Source organism: Clinocottus analis, unplaced genomic scaffold (assembly GCF_023055335.1).
Source record: "Clinocottus analis isolate CAN_PGR_092001 unplaced genomic scaffold, fCliAna1.0.p SCAF_14, whole genome shotgun sequence".
Lineage (NCBI taxonomy): Eukaryota > Metazoa > Chordata > Actinopteri > Perciformes > Cottidae > Clinocottus > Clinocottus analis.
In genome coordinates this window covers 15,596,326-15,612,706 of record NW_027175865.1, presented here as the reverse complement: position 1 = coordinate 15,612,706, position 16,381 = coordinate 15,596,326, and the positions used below count along the sequence as shown (strand labels likewise).

General features: G+C 43.2%; 1 protein-coding gene across 1 annotated transcript in view; it reads left to right on the top strand.

Annotated features, from left to right (window-relative positions):
- The first annotated feature begins 11,206 nt into the window (after positions 1–11,206).
- Positions 11,207–16,381, top strand: part of nhsl3 (NHS like 3) — a 34,044-nt gene continuing 28,869 nt past the window's right edge. The window contains exons 1-2 of the mRNA XM_068575005.1: positions 11,207–11,511; positions 12,124–12,537. Of these exons, the coding sequence (XP_068431106.1) occupies positions 12,306–12,537 (232 nt within the window). The 5' untranslated portion in view covers positions 11,207–11,511; positions 12,124–12,305. The remainder of the gene's footprint in view (positions 11,512–12,123; positions 12,538–16,381) is intronic.

The following is a 16,381-nucleotide window of genomic DNA, read 5'->3' as shown; positions in this document are numbered from 1 at the left end:
AAGACAGTTGAGCCAGCCTTCTCTCTCTCTCTCTCTCTCTCTCTCTCTCTCTCTCTCTCTCTCTCTCTCTCTCTCTCTCTCTCTCTCTCTCAGTGTGCTGATATGTGTGACCATGACTACCTCAATTCTGTTTAGGTGTATTAATAAACACTGGGCTGGCAGAAAGATTAGCCACCGCCGGCTGTTTCAACCCGAGAGATATAAAGGATTTGCCAAAATGATCCTCTAAGAATTATACTGAACACCTGGTTGCCATTTGTAGTTTATGATCCGTTTGTCTAAGTTTATTTTTGTTAAAAGAAACAAAAGGACTTCCCAACAACTTTGCTGGAAATTGTTTTTATTGTCAGAGAACTTTGATTTTCCTTAATCACTTGGTTTCTCTCTTTACAATGCCAGATCCAGTGTTTATTGTGGCTGTTGACAGGTGTGTGTAAAAGGCTTTATGGTGTGCGTCTGTATGTATGCGTGTGTGTGTGTATGATGTAAGAGAACATGGCTCCAGATTCCACCCGTGCCTCCTCATTATCGGGGCGTCTTTAAATAGCACCCCTCACTTTTATGGCCTCTTCCCACGGGAGGATTGGCTTTCTCCTAAACTTGTGACCTCGACAATGGAGCACAGGTGGTTCTTCTTCTGTGGTGTGAGGAGAAGGACATGGGAAGATTTGGGAGATGCAGAAGTGTCGAGAAAAACAGAGCAGTGAAAGTTTTATCATGCAACCTGTCAGTTGAGCTGCAAATACGCACGTTTTTCAGCCTTTTTACTCCCAAAACAGATTTTGTGGGAGTAAAAAAGTCCTATAAAGTTCCTACCTTTTTGTTACACAGTGTTTTTGAATATCTTTCAAGTTATAAGAACACATGTAACCGTTAGACACCACTAGATGGCCTCACAGTGTAATTTTGACTCGTCTTGGGTTAACATAAAAAGGAAATGTTGCATTTGAACAAGCAGTGAAGAAACATTTTCCACCTCTCAATCAAGTCTTTCTACAGTCTTTACATTACAGACATTACACATTGTTACTTGACCTTTCACACGCTTTCTTTCTCCGTTTGTTATTGGAGGCTAATCTCTGCTTTCCAAAAGGGATTTGGAGCCAGAAAGAGAATGATGGACCCCTGTCTGTACTGTAATGAACGAAAAGGTCACAGATTAATTCACCACAAATCCCAATTCAGAGCATTTACAAGACCCTTTTGACTAAATATACTTTTATTTGCAGTCAACACCTTGTAAAATAAGGACGATTCCTCTGAGATTCGGTGCTTGCGCGACAAGATCACGTCACTCGTGCTCCAGAAAAGATGTAATGTTGATCTAATGCGCTCTTTGCTGGCCGGCTGTGAGTCTGTGTTTTGGCAAGTCTCGGCTTTGGGAGAGAGAGAGATGGTGATTCACATCAAGTTATGTCCAGAGAATTACTCTTTCAACACGCTGTTCAACCCTGTTGTGCTGATGCACATTATACCGCTGATACCACTGTGGCTCACTTGCCTGCCGCCAAGAGTTATCCTCTTTTCAGTCTCTTTTCTCTTATTTCCCTTTGCAGAGGATGGAGGGATCATCAGTGTGTGTGTGTGTGTGGAGAGGGGAGGAGTGGGGCGGGGGGGTGTAGAGTCAGACAAGGGGGAAAACAAATATGTAAGGGGGCGTCGTGGTTGAGGACTAACTGTCCCGCTGAGATACGCCATATGCTGGACCTTCATTTGGACCGCTCTGTTTCTGTCTGCTCCAATCTGCAGTTCTGTCCAAACTCACCACAACATCCTGTCCTCTTCCCCCTCTTCTTCTTCTCTTTCCATCATTTAATCAGCCTCACGAAACAGCTTAAGAAAAAAACAACTGTGGCCCTAGTTTTCTTTGGTATATTGTGCATATTGTTTTTAAAAACATTATGCATAAAGAAAGAAACCCTCGAGTCTGAACATCTGAAAGCGCCCTCATGGGCGGGTCCTTTCTGGTTACACTCATGGTTTTTTATTCAGTTTTAGTGGTCTCACCACATCGGGTGCTTAACGATTTGAGATTGTTTCCTTGTGTGATTATGAAAAAGAGACAGTGCTGCAAAATAAAAAAAATACACAGATATAAAACTGAAACAATCCACTGCAGCTTCCCTTGTACATTATCTCAGCATGTGTTTTAATTAGAACATGATTTATTGTAATGAAGCAATTCAGTGGTCACAGTTTCTCAGTGTATTTTGGCTAGACAATAAAATTCTACATGACCTAAAGTATGACCTGCCAGCCTGTGTGTGCAGCCAAATATAGCTGTGGGCAGCATGTTTCTCATAGATGCATTTAAAGCAGCACTAATGCAACATCTGAAATGTTCAAAAGCACCAAAAGAAAACGTATTGTGACTTAAACAATCCATTGAGGGCTGAGCATCACTGGGGATACAGACATCTGTAGGTTTAGAAAACCGCCACCAAACATTCTGTGATTAGGAGTTTTAAGTCCCATCAGCATTTATTCATGAGAGTAGTTGTTTTCCGCACTTACATGTTCAAAAGTTCACAATTCTGGCGATGCTTTACAGTAAAAACAATGAAGTGAGTTGGCATACTAAATCAGTTGTGAACCTTTTCTTCAGAGGAGAGTGAAGGCCATATTCTGGCATGATGTTTCACCCCATAATCTCACTTTCCCTTCTCTGTCTTCCACTGCTAAGATAAGAGAGATAAACGCCTTGCTCAAGGGCACCATAACAACGATGTATTGTGGTAGGAGAGAACATTGCTACTTCAATTTCCCCAGGGCACACTTTTCTCACTTGGTCCGGGGTTTTGAACTGACAACAAACTCTTAACTTCTGCTCTCTCACTTCGTCCGCGGCCGCTTGTCATCATCAAGCATCGCCGCGCTCCGGCTAAGTGTGTTTTAATGGCAGCGACCTTAACGGGTGTTTATTTTAAAGAGAGTGCCTCCGCTACATGATTGTCAGCCGCCATCTTCTCGCTGTCATCAGCCACCCATTGTTTGTACCAGTTGGCTTTTTGTGGTCTTAAGGGATCACGTAATACAAGAGGGGCCCCTTGTCCTTCTACAGTGTGTTTTTCCACTGTTCTGGATTCACGATGTCCTCTATTTAAAGATGAAAGCCATGCCTACCCTTAGAGAAGACACAGAGCAGCCTCTGCTCGTTCCCACAATGCTTTTAGTCGCTTTTTTACCTCACTGCAGAAGTCTTTTAAAACCACGTAACTTCTCTTTGAAATCAAAATCTCGTCTTGCTCGGGAAGTTTCACAGTGTTGGGACAACCAGCGCTGATGACGGGACACTGCAGATGATAAACAGCTGACGTGGAGAGATGAGATGCGCTGACAGAAAAGAGATCACATGCTCAGTCAGTGATGATCACACCGTGAGTTCAGTCATCGGTGACACACTTCATCGACAGCCTGAACAGCGTCACCAGTTAAATAAGTAACATTCGATCTTGATCTGTAAGTCTTGACCGTGGAGACTCTTTTTTTTTTGACATTCGTGTGTTTGTGTTTGTTCATGTGTGTCATGCATGCTCCTAGTTCAAGAAATGGAATTGATTTCACATCAGCAGTGGCGGGAGGATTCATCGACTGCAGAGTCGCAGGAGCCAGGTGTATTGTTCAAATGTTGGAGGAAATGTTTTTGCAAGTGGCGTTGCGCTAATCCAGTGGTTACGAACCCGGGGTCCGATTGCAGGAGGTGCGCTGGGATTTATCTGCTCTGAGGGAGCCTGGTATTGTGCATGCTGGCTCACTGGAATGTCGCACACTGAACATAACGGGACCATAATTCATTTGATGGATAACACCTGTGTTCACCCTGCTGTGACGTGTCAGAACGGCTGCTTCAGGACGGATTGTCGTACGCAGTGGTTCAGACATTCACTTTCCCCCTTTATGGTGAATCGTATTCAATCCATTACACCATCATCAAAACAAATATATAACTGCTGTTGGAGCCATACATTCCGCTAGTCTTTGACCTCACGTTACAACTCAAGTTAGACTTATGATTTTGACAAAATGATGGAACTAGAATGGCGTCTCTTGAGTTATTATTTGACCCTTTTAACGTGCGACTCAAGAATCCCATCAAGAGTCTCATAATGGGGCACAGAACAGGACGAGAACAAGGAACAGGCCAAACTCATTGACTCTCCCATCAGCCTCAGCTGTAACTCACATTTCAGTGCTGAAACGTTATCATGTTAACACACTCATGTTCAATGCTCACGGTGAGCGCAGCCTCACGGAGCCGCTAGCATGGCTGTCAACTCGTAGTCTTGCTTCAACGTTAGTATACGTGGAGCTCACTTGGTTCCAGTAAGTACACCAACGTATTTTCCATCACACCGGCCCGTATGAAATGCAGCATTCCTCCAGTCTTACTCATCTCCCTCCAGTAGACGCTCACCCTGCTCTCGTTGGTGCCACTTTGAGCGACAAAACCATCTCTCACAAAGGCTCCGAGGCGACTTTCTGTTCACCTGAAGCTCCAAACCCAAACATGTAACGCTAATGATGTTACTGCTACGTGTCATTGGCTGGCGCGCGTGGGTGTGTATAGTATGTGTAGATGTGTACATTTAAGACGGTTAATGGGATGTGTATGTTAGTTTGAGGTACTTCAGTAAATATTAACATTGCTTCCTGTGATAGAATACGTTTCAGGGCTGGTTCCCTGCACACTCCCAAAGGCCGTGGAGTTGGACGGCCTGAATGTGTTCTTTAATCCCTGTTGTTTTCAGAAACGCTTGCAGCAGAGACTCTGTTTCCAGCTCTCTTAATTAGATGTTGTGCGAGTGCCAATCCTGTTATTTTAATACAGATTCGACAGAGGTCACCCCAGGTTTCCTTGCTGTGACGTCAGGGCCTCATTTAAACCCCCCCCTCCCTTCCTTCCCCCCTACCCCGAAGAGATTGAAAACAGGCTGATAGCTCCTCTACAAATGTAGTGAGGGAGAGACACAGAAAGACAAAAAGAACGAGAGATGGTTGGATGGAAACTTGTGGCCTGTTTTTGTCCAGTCCCAAACAACCCAGCAGCAACCACACCCTCTCAGGAATTCCTGCTGCAAAAAAAAAAGTTCATGTCATGTTTTTAAAGGAGCAGTTCACTCTTTACCAAAACATGTTCAGTGCTTTCTCACTTAAAGCCGCCATTTTGCATCATAGCAACTTAATGCAAACACATGTGCAAATTGGGCTTTTGCAGTATGAAAGCCTGGTTGTGTTCTCTTATGTTATGTGTAGTTACATAAATAGTGTTAACTAGTTATGTGAGTAACCAACCTTTACTAACCTTAAACAACATTGGCTGGAGTTAAGGCTGCAAAACAAGCAAAGGGTTAAATAATTGCATAAGAAAAAGCAAAACAGATTGTTCCTAATCAAACGTTTTTTTGCATCTCGGCCTGTAAGTATATCTGCATGTTTTTTATCCGAGTAAATTGTGTGTATTAGTCTGAGTGTGTGTCTTCATGTGTGTATGAATTGCCAGCCAGATGGCTCCCTACACGGCCAGTGTGTTTTGGCTCTGCGCGCTCCTGAACCCTGGGAAATACTTCACTGTGCAGACGCTTTCGCTCTGAACATCGGACACGCAGGGCTTTATATGTTTGCTCTGACTCGGTTTTTGATACTAAATCTTTTTTAGTAAAAACACAAGATCCAGTGAAGCTGGTCATGGACCGTTTACGGCATTTATTCTTCCTTTTGTTTTTCCTTGTGCATGCGTGTCCAGAAAGGGTCAACTTAAAGAGAGAACCATCAACGGGCCAGCTTCAACATGTCCGGGCTGACGCAAACACTGATTGGCTAATAAAATATGATGGACGACTTAAGGGTCAGCAAACTGATCTATGACCGGGTCACTCACACGCACACACACACACACGCACACACACAGAGAGCCCACCCATCTCCTCCCTACACACTGATCTGGAGTTGATATTTCGGTTCAATTTCTGAACGTACGTTTAGAGGCAGCTTCGAAGCAGCTGTTGTCCAAAAAGGATACGACAATGCACCCTGCATTGTTTTTGGATTATAGGTGTGTTAAGTCAATTGTCTGCCTGACATGGAAATGTATTTAAACACGTGTGTGGCCACTTTAAGATTCTCCAACTGCAGGATTTCAGAATCAGAATCAGAAACCGTTTATTGCCGTGAAGGTTTTACAAACAAGGCATTTACCTTGGCGGACGGTGCAACATTAGACATGAGATGTTTCAAGGCTTTGTTTTCGGGTCGAGCTAACAGCTAGGAAGAAAATGACCTCCCTTTTGGTCGTATTGTTTCTGCCGACTGGCACTCGCACAATATTGTTCCCTCGAGGCGCCATAAAACCGCCAACACGTAACGCTTACTGCTTCATTTTCATCAAGTTCAACCCGTGTTTTCTTTTTTTTCTGTCCTCCTCAGCTCACACTCACCAGAGACACATGACTCATCGATAGTTACTCTACTTTCTCCCTTTTCTCGTGGAGGAAATGAAGACGGGGAGGCCACCCTACCGTTTATACAACCTTATACCCTGGTCTTCTTCTGCCGCCATTGAAGGCAGGTCAGAGGAATGTGGCGGGCATGGCGAGTGGCGGACTCCGCCACCAAGGGCAGCAGCATGTCTGTTCAGGGAGAATCAGTGTACAAGGGGGTCGGAGAATTTGTTTTAACCTTCACCTTTCTTTACGATTTCTTTTCACTCTTGAACTACTTTGGTTTATACTTTTGTATACCCCCCTTTAACCAGAACTCACTGCCAACAGAGACTCGAACATCTATTCTCGTCGCAGGCTGGTGAGACAAAGCTGTCTCTGTTGCACAGAGGAGTCCCCTCAGTGCGCTTCACAGCTGAGTATCAACCTGGAACCACTCCCTCTTCTCTCTAAAACTATTATTACATGCCTCGATTGTCTCTCCGTCCTCATTTCTCTTCCTATCGCCTCTCTTTCCAGCCCTCCCGTCCTCCACGTTATAAATAGTGGACTGTGGAATGCAACTTTGGAGAGTTTTTTCTTCTTTTATTTTTGGTGCTTCCATTGCGCTTTGCTCCTTAGAAATGCATTTTAGGATGCACTAGATGGATAAACATGCACACATTAGTTATGCAGGTGATTTTTTAATGAAATTGTTGTATGTAGTTTCTGCAACGTATGCTGTTATTGAAGGAATGGACAGAGAGAAGCAGTCGGTGCAGAAAGAATGTGTCTGTGGCCGGACAAAGGCAGGTCGGGAATGATAATGCGGGTCCGAGAGAGCTGGGCTTATCCCAACCGGCAGTATGGATTTCCTGCCTGCAGCCTCCTTTCAGTCACATCCAACACAATCACACACATACATACACAAGGTTCACGCAGCTGTTATGACAGCGTCCGTACTATCTGTGTACCGTGTGATTGGTCGGACGCGAGGCCTCAAATGTCCTTGAGCAAAGTGCCGTACTCCTCCAGAAGATTGTTTGAGACAGAGTGAAGCTCTTTCCAGAGTATGTACAGTATGTACAGTCGTCACCGCAAGAGAAAAATATTATCTTGATCCCTTTTGAATTGGGTCATTAATTCATTTTACACGTCAAGAAAGACTTTAAAGTCGGAGTATGATTATGTTTTGTGTGAGATCGCATCTCTCGTCTCATCTTGGCATGTCATCAAAGGGGCGGGACTTAGCCTCTCTTTATCAGCTGTATTTGTACACACTATTATATCAATGCAGATAATATATTACATAAAAAAACAATATTTATTGTTATTTATAATTACAAGATGGGAACAAGTCAGTGTCTAGTGCATGTTACATTATTTTTCAAATGTTCATTACTACTATTGCACTATAATTTACAGTTTGGTCATAAGTAGGGTGAAGTAAAAATGTTTCAGTGTGTTTATCCTTCTGGTTGTTATTCCTGTTTGTCAGGTTGTGTTAGTCAGACCTTGTGAACCATGAATTCCATGAACACAAATCAGAGGCAATGACTGCTTAGACGGTGGAGTTTCCATGAATGTTGTGATCTATGTGGAATTTTAGTCACGCTGATGACGTGACTGTATTTATGGCGATGGCAGTTAGTCCTTTCAATACTTCGGTCTGGAATACAATTTGACATCACAATTTATACAGAAATTCATCTTGTATGATGCCGATTGACTTCTTCTTTAGCGCCACATTGAAGTATTTCACAGGTTTTAAATGAAGAGTTTTGGCCACTTTTATGTAAATTATATTGACATTCGTTGCCAACATTCATTTTCCCTTCTGCATTAATTGTAACATCTTTTCATCTAGCAACATCATCAGGTCAGGTCAGCTGTGCTTTGTGGTAATTGCTAGTTAGCGGATGTTAGCTTGTTAAACTAAGATGATACGCATGGTAATTCATCTAAACACCAGCCTTGACGTTGCGAGCATGCAGATGTTAGCATTCGGCCTAAAGCCCCACTGTCTATAAACGTATACTACACTAGACTAAAGAACATTTAGTATATCGTGATACATTTATATAATGTCATATAAAATGTCATTATTTGATAAAAATTGTTTCTATATTGCCCTCTCTGCTTGTGAGGCACCAAAGGACTTGCTTTCAGACTGTGTCAACTGGTTTTCTGCATCATCATTATAATTATCATACACACATTTATCCTACATACATAAAAAAGATCCTGTATGGTCCATAAAATTACATTTATTTAGCTTTTTTTAACCGAGGCAACTTACATGTCTCTGTAATCTTCCATGAGATATTATTATTACCTTTGTTGCAGCTACACAGAAAAATGCAGGATCCAAAATGTGTGCATTTGTCCTTTTGCCTTAAAACTTATTCCACAACATTCCTAAACTGTTTGCATGACCGATGTGCTTTCCAGACAAAAAGTATTATAACTGTCACGATAGATAGATTCAGTTGAATCTTTTTCGAGCAGGAGTGTGAGGCCTGGAAAGTGAGTGTGCACGTTAACGTAGCCAGCAAACAAACAAACAAACAAACAAACAAACAAACAAACAAACAGTTGAGCTATGGAAGTACAGGCGGAAGAAAAAAACAGAGGAGGGGAGGATCGGTGATAAATTCCCCAGCAGACTCACAGTGTTCATGGCAGCTAAAGATTTTTGTACTTTTCACTTCAAATGTACAGACGCTCTGCAGCTCCCTCGCAGACATACAGAGGGCTGCTGTTGTCGATTGTATTGCCATGGAAACGTTGAAACATTTCAATCTGTTAGGCATGAGCGAGCTAAGCTATGACTCATTTTGAACCCCTCCCAACACACCAGTACACGCACACAGTATGGATTCACCCGACGCACACACACAGAAAAAAACCTCATCACACACAGAAAAAAACTATGAATCATCACTTACTGAAACCGTGCAAAGGTCAGAGTTTCTTTGGAAGGAAAAGAAACGAATGAACCTTTAGTTATTTTTAACAAGGGGAATCTGCAGCAGGATCCATGAATCTTGGCTGACGGAGAGACCCTCCACTTCTCCATCATGTTTGCTCGCGTGATATAGCGAGAGGCTGCCGACCCGCACCGAGAGCATGTGATCCACTTGAGGAATGAAGGCCATTAAAGTTGCAGCGTATGCCGACCGCACTGACAGCGATATCCTTAGATCGTGTGCCAGAATTAGCCCGGCAATCTCAACGGACAGGTAATTTAGCTGCCTCATCACAGGAACTAAAAGAAGACAGTGACCCGTGAGCTGCGCTAATAATGGATGGAGCAGAACTTGGGACTCTGTTTGGTAATATTTATCACGCCTAGAATAAGAAAGAAAGGCACCTTTCGTTACGATGATGTCAACTGAGTCTCTACGAAAGCACGATGACAAAGCTGTATTATTATATTTGTATGTTGCATGAAAATGTGTTACGTGTTGAGTAAAATCTCTGCTGGATCTTTTTAAGAGTCTCTAGTGAAGTTCACTTACTGGGATGTGTTGTGTTGGTTACAAGGATGTGAGAGGTCGGGGTGGGGATTATCGTCTAGTGATGTATCAATGCAAGTGAACATTTATCAATTTATTTTGAGGCATATTACAGATTCAGTGGAAGATACAAGGTTAAAGTAATCCCTACAGGAGTACTAGACATCATCTGATTGACATTTATATATGCATTTAATAAATATGAAGTTATGAAACAGACTAGCTTCGTCGTACACTAAATTCTATTGAATATTTCAAATGACTGTACAAATTAATTTTGTATTCTGTGTGTGAATACAATACACTAAGACAATATCACACTCTACATAAACTATAGCTGACTGAGGTTTCAAACAGCATTCTCTCTCCGAGGCTCTTTTGGATTGTTGTTCACCGCAACCTTCATCACTACATGCGGTTTTCACTGTATTACTAACAGTTCAATATCACACTCAGATACTGGGCTCCTCCGTTGACAGTGATAGATTACACCCTCAGTTTGTAGCTCGTCCTGTCGACTGAAGTCACAGGCCAGTTTCAGTTTGTTCTCCTGAGGCTGTTACACCACCTCCTCAACTCCTGCTATGTCTCCATTACCCCGGTGGTTCTCCTCCACATTCAAACCAGATGAGCCAGTCCTGCGACACCCACCCACCCACAGACACACACACACACACACACACACACACAGTGATGTCAGCTTGTCTCGTCCCCACCACAGAGCAATTTGAAACTCCCTTCAGAGTTCAGTGGTGGAACTTGTTATGTTGAGGTTGAGTACAACTTGACAGGATTTAAAAGGCCTCTTGAGACTCAGCCTCACCTGTCTGTCTGATCGTGTGTGTGTGTGTCTGTGTTTGTGTGTGTCATGTTTAACAAGGGGTATCGTGTGTCCACTTGGCTGCACAGTGACAGGAAAGAGCCACTTCCTCTTATTTGCAGAAACCAAAAAAAAGTCTGCTGAACCTTCTTCACCTTTGCCGGGCCCCCTTCCAACACTGGCCCGCTGAGTGGGGATTTTTGTCATCGGATGTCCTTTTTAAGATCTCTCCTTTGAACTTCAAGACAACAAAAGCATCACCTCTTCTCCGTGGAAGAGGAGAGTTACTCCAGGCGTTACGTCTGGTATCTTGGCTCATACACTGATCTATCTTTCTATGGATACACGGGCCCACGGTGTGTGTTTTTCTTTCCTTAGCTGCTGCGATGCTTGTTGACCTTGGGGTTTCCCCCTCGTGAGGGAGACTGGGATGACTCCACCCGATCCCCGGGGTAGGAAGCTGGGAGAAAAGCTCAAGTGAAGGTAAAATGTAAAAAAAAAATCTGCTTTTTGGAACGCGAGGAGAAGGAACCGGCGGTGGAATGGTGTGGCTAACTCCTAACAACCCTGTGAGAGGTGGGAGGAGAGGCTGGCTCTCATACAGAGGGAGGGACTCAGAGAGCATGGAGCTTCATTCACTCTGCTGAACACACACACACACACGCACACACATACACACACACACACATGCTCGGCAAGGCTGTTCTCAGGCTGAGAGAAAAGAGGGGAGCGGAGGAGAGGACTACACGCTCGCTGAGTAAGTTGTATACGGTTATGTCCTTTTTAGGACTATTTTACGGCAAATAGTTTGCATTGTTTGCGTGTGTGACGCAGTGGAAGCAGAAGAAGTGCATGTTTCATCTGCTTTTGTTCAAATGTGTTTCTGTGTCTTGATGATGTGAAAACGTCTGCTAGTATTTTTCCACTGCCAGTTTCATTGAATTGAACTTCTTTCTCTTCTTCGACTCGCCTATTAAAGTACACCTTTCTGCTGATGTGAACCACATGCCACACATGCATGCGCACACACAGACACACACACACACACACACATAAACTCTGCAGAGGTCCAACTCGCCTCCCTGGTGCTTTTTCCACCAAAATGAGAGAATAGAAAAAGAGGGAGTGGGGGGCGGACTAGGAGGACAAACTTTATAGGACAGTTTGTGAACGCTCTGTGTTAACAGTTCGGCCGATATATATATATATAAATATATATATGTTCACGATTCATTCGCTGTTTAATTTTTTTTCTTTTCATTTTGTAATAACCCAATGCATCTGCTCTTTTTTCCATCTTGTTCTTACTTTCTTGCGTCACTCTGTCCTCCTATTTTTCTCTCTCTGTCCCTCATCCTGCTGATCTCAGTGTTGTCCCAGGTGGTGACAGACGTGGAAAACAGACACTGAGTAGAAGGCCAAAGAGGGTCAGAGGGGTTCATCAAACCCCGGAGAGCACCGAGCTTTCAGATCCTGTGACTTGTTCCCGAACGAAGACACGCTGGTTCGGGTGGAGGCACAGGGCCGCAGCTCCCAGGACCTACCTCCAGGATGTCCCGGAGGAGGTCGACAGGCGACCTGGTGCCCAGGGACATCACTGAGATCTTAGCCCGGGAGGCGAGGGCTCAGCGTGGGCAGAAGAAGCCGGGTAGCTCCCTGGGACAGGCCTTCAGCTGGTTAAAGGGGAGCAGGAGGAAGAAGAACCTTAACAATGGGCTGAACCGAACAACTGTTGGTGTGAGTGATGCCAAACTGGGACTTCAGAACCATGACTCTGCAAAAGGTGAGTGTCAAGACGTGACCTTTTTTTGTAAGTGTTTGGTGTTCAGCTGATGCCTTTAGACAGAGTGACAAAAAACAAGACAGGAACCAAAGACATTACATGTAAGAAAAAAGCTTCCTTTCTTTTACAAAATGATCCACAAAATTGCATTTCTTCTTGTTGTTCAGTTGATATTTATAAAGACAAAAAAACAACTTATCCAATAGCATCACTAATCAGTATTTATACTTTAACAACAAATCAAAAGACTGTGAAAGCTGTTGCTCGTACTGATGAACCCACAGAGAACTATCACTGCTCTACATCAATCTTCCTTCAGCTCATTGTTTTGGCTTAATGGTGCGCTATTTGTGGTTTTGGTTCAAAACTCACAGAAAACTCTCACGGACCTAATATTCAACCGTTTGAATCAGGTTAAACCCTCTATTCCCCACATGAGTTGGTGGAGATAGAGCAAAAAAGAACTCAAATGTCCTGGTGGTCAGAAAAACAAATGCAACAAATTTCCCCTTGGGGATGAATAAAGTATATATATTTATATATATATATATATATATATATATATATATATATATATATATATATATATATATATATATATATACATATATATATATATATATATATATATATGGTGACCCGTGAGGCTGCGGCAGAAGCCTATAGCGTTGATGCTCCTCCTGTTGTCACTGACATCCTGACGTACGTTGTTGAATCAGAAAAGGAGGGAAAAAATAGAAAAGAGCGGACAAAAAAATCTATGTGTAAATCTATGTGTAAAGACCATAGACTTTATACAGTATAAAGAATAACGTACCTGTTGTGTTGATGCTGGGCAGTGATCGAGCCGACCTCCATATTTCGAAAACTAGCATTTAAAAAGTTGCTCGCTTGTTGTTTTGCGGTCAAATTTGCATCATTATGTTGTTATTTCAACACCCTTTTTTAAATCAGTTTAGTTTATCAGTGTATTTTGGTTTCATGCTGCTGTAGTAAACCAGCTGACATGTGGCTCCCTACTGTAGATACAGCGAATATCTACCCTCCGGATGACGTTGTGAACTCATCTTTTGGGGGTTCATTGACTTATGCTCGAAGAGAAAAACACTTCATATGTGGTCATTAAACTGCAAGAAATGTTCAAAACAGGAGAAAAACACATTACGATGGTTATTGTTTCTCTGTCACGCACAAGATTCATAAAGGATCGGTTACAGAAAGTCATCCCCATGTCAATGACAAACATTTCTGTCTCTTGTAAGAGCTACATTTAAGTCTCTGTCTGTTCAAGGTTCAGTTGAGGTGAGGATCAGAGTGTCTTGTTTTGTCTGCCATCATCACAAACTGTACGGTCATGATGTTTCAGGGAAATGTGTTGACTCAGATTAAGATGGAAAAGGTAAAAGGGATTTTGTTATTGGCAGAAGTGACACACGCACACACAACCACACCCACACCCACCCACACACACACACACACACACACACACACAGACATACACACAGACAGACAGACTGACACTGGGGTCAAATCCCCCTTTCTGTTTACTGATGCGTTTGCTTGGTCGGCAGCACAGAGATTACCCACAGTCCCCATTTCCTGTTTTTGTTCCACCTCTAAAGCCATCCCTCTCTCTTCTGTCAATTTGTGTGTGTGTGTGTGTGTGTGTGTGTGTTACTGTAGTAACTATCCAACAACTCTTGGAAGTCCAGATTCACAGTCTGTCAGACCTTGTTTTGTCTTTGGTGGTTTTTTTGCTCATTCCACCTAAAAAAAGCCCTTCCCTGATCCCTTATTATGCCTTAGATTGTGGTTTTGTTCGGGTCTGTGGAGATCTATGTGTACTGGATGGGTAACAGGCAGAGACTCCATTCGAAACCAAAGATTAACTAGTAGTACGGCTAATAATTCCCCAGCAGAGGACGTGGTCAGTGGCTGATGGTGAGAATGTGTGGGTGTATTCCGTCTCAGTAATCTTCTGTTTCACTAAAGATGGCCGCTATCAAGCATGTCACAGATAAACATGAATGCCCAACCAGCCAGAAGTTGCATATTAAATAGTGCAACTGAGGTTTTTGCTCTTTCACCATATTCTCTTATTTTTTTACGGTATTTTAGGTTCTGGTATTTGCATGATCTGTAACAAAATATCCTTGTTTAGTGTTTGATAGCTGGCATTTTGTTTTGTTCTGTCTGTTGACTGATGGTGCTTGACCACCTGTGGGAGCTGACGACATGTTTACTGTGGCTTCACAAAAGCAGAAAGTGGAAGGTGCTTTGTATTAATTCTTTCTCACAATATCGGCTGTGATTCGTTGACTGGATCTTGCCAAAGTGCACAATCGGTCTTAGGCTGTTTGACAGAAAGATCTGTTCCCTATTTCACTAGTGTGAACAGTTTGTTCTTTCTCTGTTCGGACAAACTGATTTGGATTGTCTTGATCTCTTTGTCTCTTTGTCTCCCCCATAGAGAGTAAGGCAAGCCTGTTTTTTCCCACTGGTATATAATTGGTGGATTGGTGCTTTATTTTTCTTGTCACTAAAAGACCGTGACACACAAACACACACACACACACACACACACACACACACACACACACACACACACACACTCTTCTGTTTATTCTCCCTGAACCCGCTGGGCGACTTTACCAACCTGACAAGACAAAGCACGAATCAGTTCAAAGACATCTTTCACACAGATTTACAGTAAATGTGCTCACACACACCATGGATACTGGTTCAGTTCACAGACACACACAATATTTAATAGGTACACTATGTTGTACAACGAGACGGAGGCTCCCTAATCCGATATGTACATAAGAAGTGGACGTGGTCGTCCCGTTTTAAAGCCTCAAGTTCGACCTTTTGACCGTCGCCATCTTGGATTTTAGCCGTAGCGGCTAACGGCTCACAGCAAGAAGCGTCTGGGTTCGATCCCGGCAGTCCTTCTGTGTGAAGTTTGCACATTCCCCCCTCCCCCCTGGCAGTGTGGGTTCTTTAACCTGTTGGTGGTACATCCCAGCACTTGCCGTTTGCTCGCAGACAAATGTGACAAGGAGGAACCTTCAGGCAATACAAAGTCAATGAAGGGCGATGAATTGTTGTCCCCTTCGGTGTGGACGGGACTCAGTCGCTCTCTGTCTCTTTTGCCTTGCCCAAACTCAACACTAGTGATACAAATTTATGATGAATCGCAAATGAATCCTACAGGAAATATTCAATGTGGAAAGGAAACCGTATCAGACACAACAAATCAAATGTTAATGAGATCTGAACTTAAGAATGTGTATTTCTTTCTAGTGAACCGACATTTGACACGATGCTTCAAATGATGACACAGTAGTTAAAAAGAGAAACACAGACTCTATCCCCCTCACTGCTCACCGCGCCTTCATGTTTCTGTTGCAATGGCATGTAGCTCCTACTATAATATGTCTTTGTTGGTGGGTTTACTTCGCATGTGTCATCTCTGCGAGGCGGGAGATCCAGAGCTCTGCAGTCCAGCGCTGACTCCCGGCTATATTTTACAGAGATGCCTCTCTTATAAAAAAGAAAAGAAGAAATAGCGCTCTTTGATGTGCTGAATTCCTAAGAGTCGTGCTCCAGAGCACCGTGCATGTGTCTGTGTGTGTGTGTGTGTGTGTGTGTGTGTGTGTGTGTGTCAAGGTCTTTTAGCGTGCACACTCACGTGCATGCTAAAACGTGCGTGGCAGCCTGGATGCCAGATTGGACCTGGAGTTATGCGATAGAGAGGAGAGATTACAACGAATCACAAAGGCCCATTCAGCCTTGAGAAGACTCTTAGGGAACACTCTCTCAATGCTTTTTTAATTAGAGC